This window comes from Nannospalax galili, unplaced genomic scaffold (genome assembly GCF_000622305.1).
Source record: "Nannospalax galili isolate Female #2095 unplaced genomic scaffold, S.galili_v1.0 scaffold238, whole genome shotgun sequence".
Classification (NCBI taxonomy): domain Eukaryota; kingdom Metazoa; phylum Chordata; class Mammalia; order Rodentia; family Spalacidae; genus Nannospalax; species Nannospalax galili.
The window spans coordinates 2,733,009-2,734,507 of NW_008341888.1; the positions used below are offsets into that span (position 1 = coordinate 2,733,009).

General features: G+C 42.4%; 1 protein-coding gene across 1 annotated transcript; it reads right to left on the reverse strand.

Annotated features, from left to right (window-relative positions):
• Nucleotides 1-285: 285 nt before the first annotated feature.
• LOC108491059 (40S ribosomal protein S9-like) lies at nt 286-504 on the reverse strand. Its single transcript, XM_017799247.1, has one exon. The coding sequence runs from the start codon at nt 502-504 to the stop codon at nt 286-288; it is 219 nt and encodes a 72-aa protein (XP_017654736.1).
• Between the last annotated feature and the right edge of the window lie 995 nt (nt 505-1,499).

Genomic DNA, 1,499 nt, shown 5'->3' on the forward strand with positions numbered 1-1,499 from the left:
AAAATGTGTCGTGTGAGCCTAGCTAGGTCTGGGAGGTAGGATAACAGATGGAATGCCATGGTCGAGGAACTCACAGGTCTGGCAGTTACAGGAACACTGGGAGTGCACCAACATATTTGGCTGATAAGCACTTGGGCATGATGGACGGACTTGGTCAGGCCCATCTTACCTGCAGCTGCAGCTGCCTCTCTAAGAAATCCATAGTCTTTAGGCCCAGAGCACAATCCAGTTTCATCTTGCCTACATCCAGCACCCCAGTGCGAACACGTTGCCACAGCAATCACCTTAAAAAAGATGTCGTGGGTCCTTTTTGCTCAGTATTAGCAGCTCCCAAGGAGCCTTACAGATCTTAGCCAGAGCAAATTTGACCCTCCAGACATCAAGTTTATTCCAGAACCCATCTCCACTGATCAGCTTCAGATCCTTATGAAGATGTGATTTCCCAAATGGTCTCTGTGAGGTCACATAGGTTTTGTGACAAACCCAGTTCCTGACTACCTGCATGTGGACTCCTCTTGCTGGTCAACATCTATGAGCTCATGCCCATGACATCAAATATATGCAAATTCTCAGCATGGCAATATGAGTAACATTTTCTACAATTTTTCATAGAATGCTTGTTTCCATATGAAACTTCATGAGCATGGCCCTTCCTACCCACATTCCTATCAATATTTGAGTCTGTAAAGCACCTGCCAGAATTGCAATCAAGCTCTTCTTCTAACATTCTAAGCGTTTACTTGCCTGTTCCTCTAGTTCCTCCATAGAGTAATTCCAAAGGCCCCTCTATATCATCAGGTATAGTTATATTAAGAATCTCACTGCTCATACCAAGTTCCTGTAATTGTTACACATTGCTACGTTACCTGAGACAATTAACTTTATAAAGATAACATGATTATTTAGCTCATGGTTCTGAAATTTGAAGTCTAAGATCAGGCAGCCCCATTTGTTCAGGCCCCTAGTGGGGGCATGGCAGAATGGCAAGAGTAGGATCATATATCAGCTCCAGGTACTGAATCTCAAGCCAAGAAGCAGACAGAACGCCAACAGAATTCTAAAATCTCCTGTAAGAGAAGGCTTCCAGTGACCTAAGAATATGACTCTAATGCCCCCCATTAAGGTAGACAGAACATCCCAGTATTACTACTCTGGGAACTAAACCTTTAACCCAAAGACTTTTGAGGGACACTCATCGAACACAGTAGCATCCATATTTCCAGCATGCACATTAAAACTTTTTCAATTTCTACCCATTACCCAGTTTCAAAACTTTTAGTACTTTTTAATATTACAAAGTAATGGGCTTTAGCATGACACATTCATGCATATAATGTACTTTAATCATATTCACTCTCTCTCACAATTTTTATCCTCCTCCTCCCACCCCTTCCCCTTCCATACCCTTAACAGCCCCCTTTATATTTTCATGACCCGCCCCAGAATTGAGATATAAATGAGAAATACACGATAAGGATGCAGTTCAGTAGTAGAACACT

What these genes read in the sequence shown, in the direction of transcription:
- LOC108491059 (XM_017799247.1), bottom strand. Translation starts at nt 504, where the DNA reads ATGCAGGTAGTCAGGAACTGGGTTTGTCACAAAACCTATGTGACCTCA.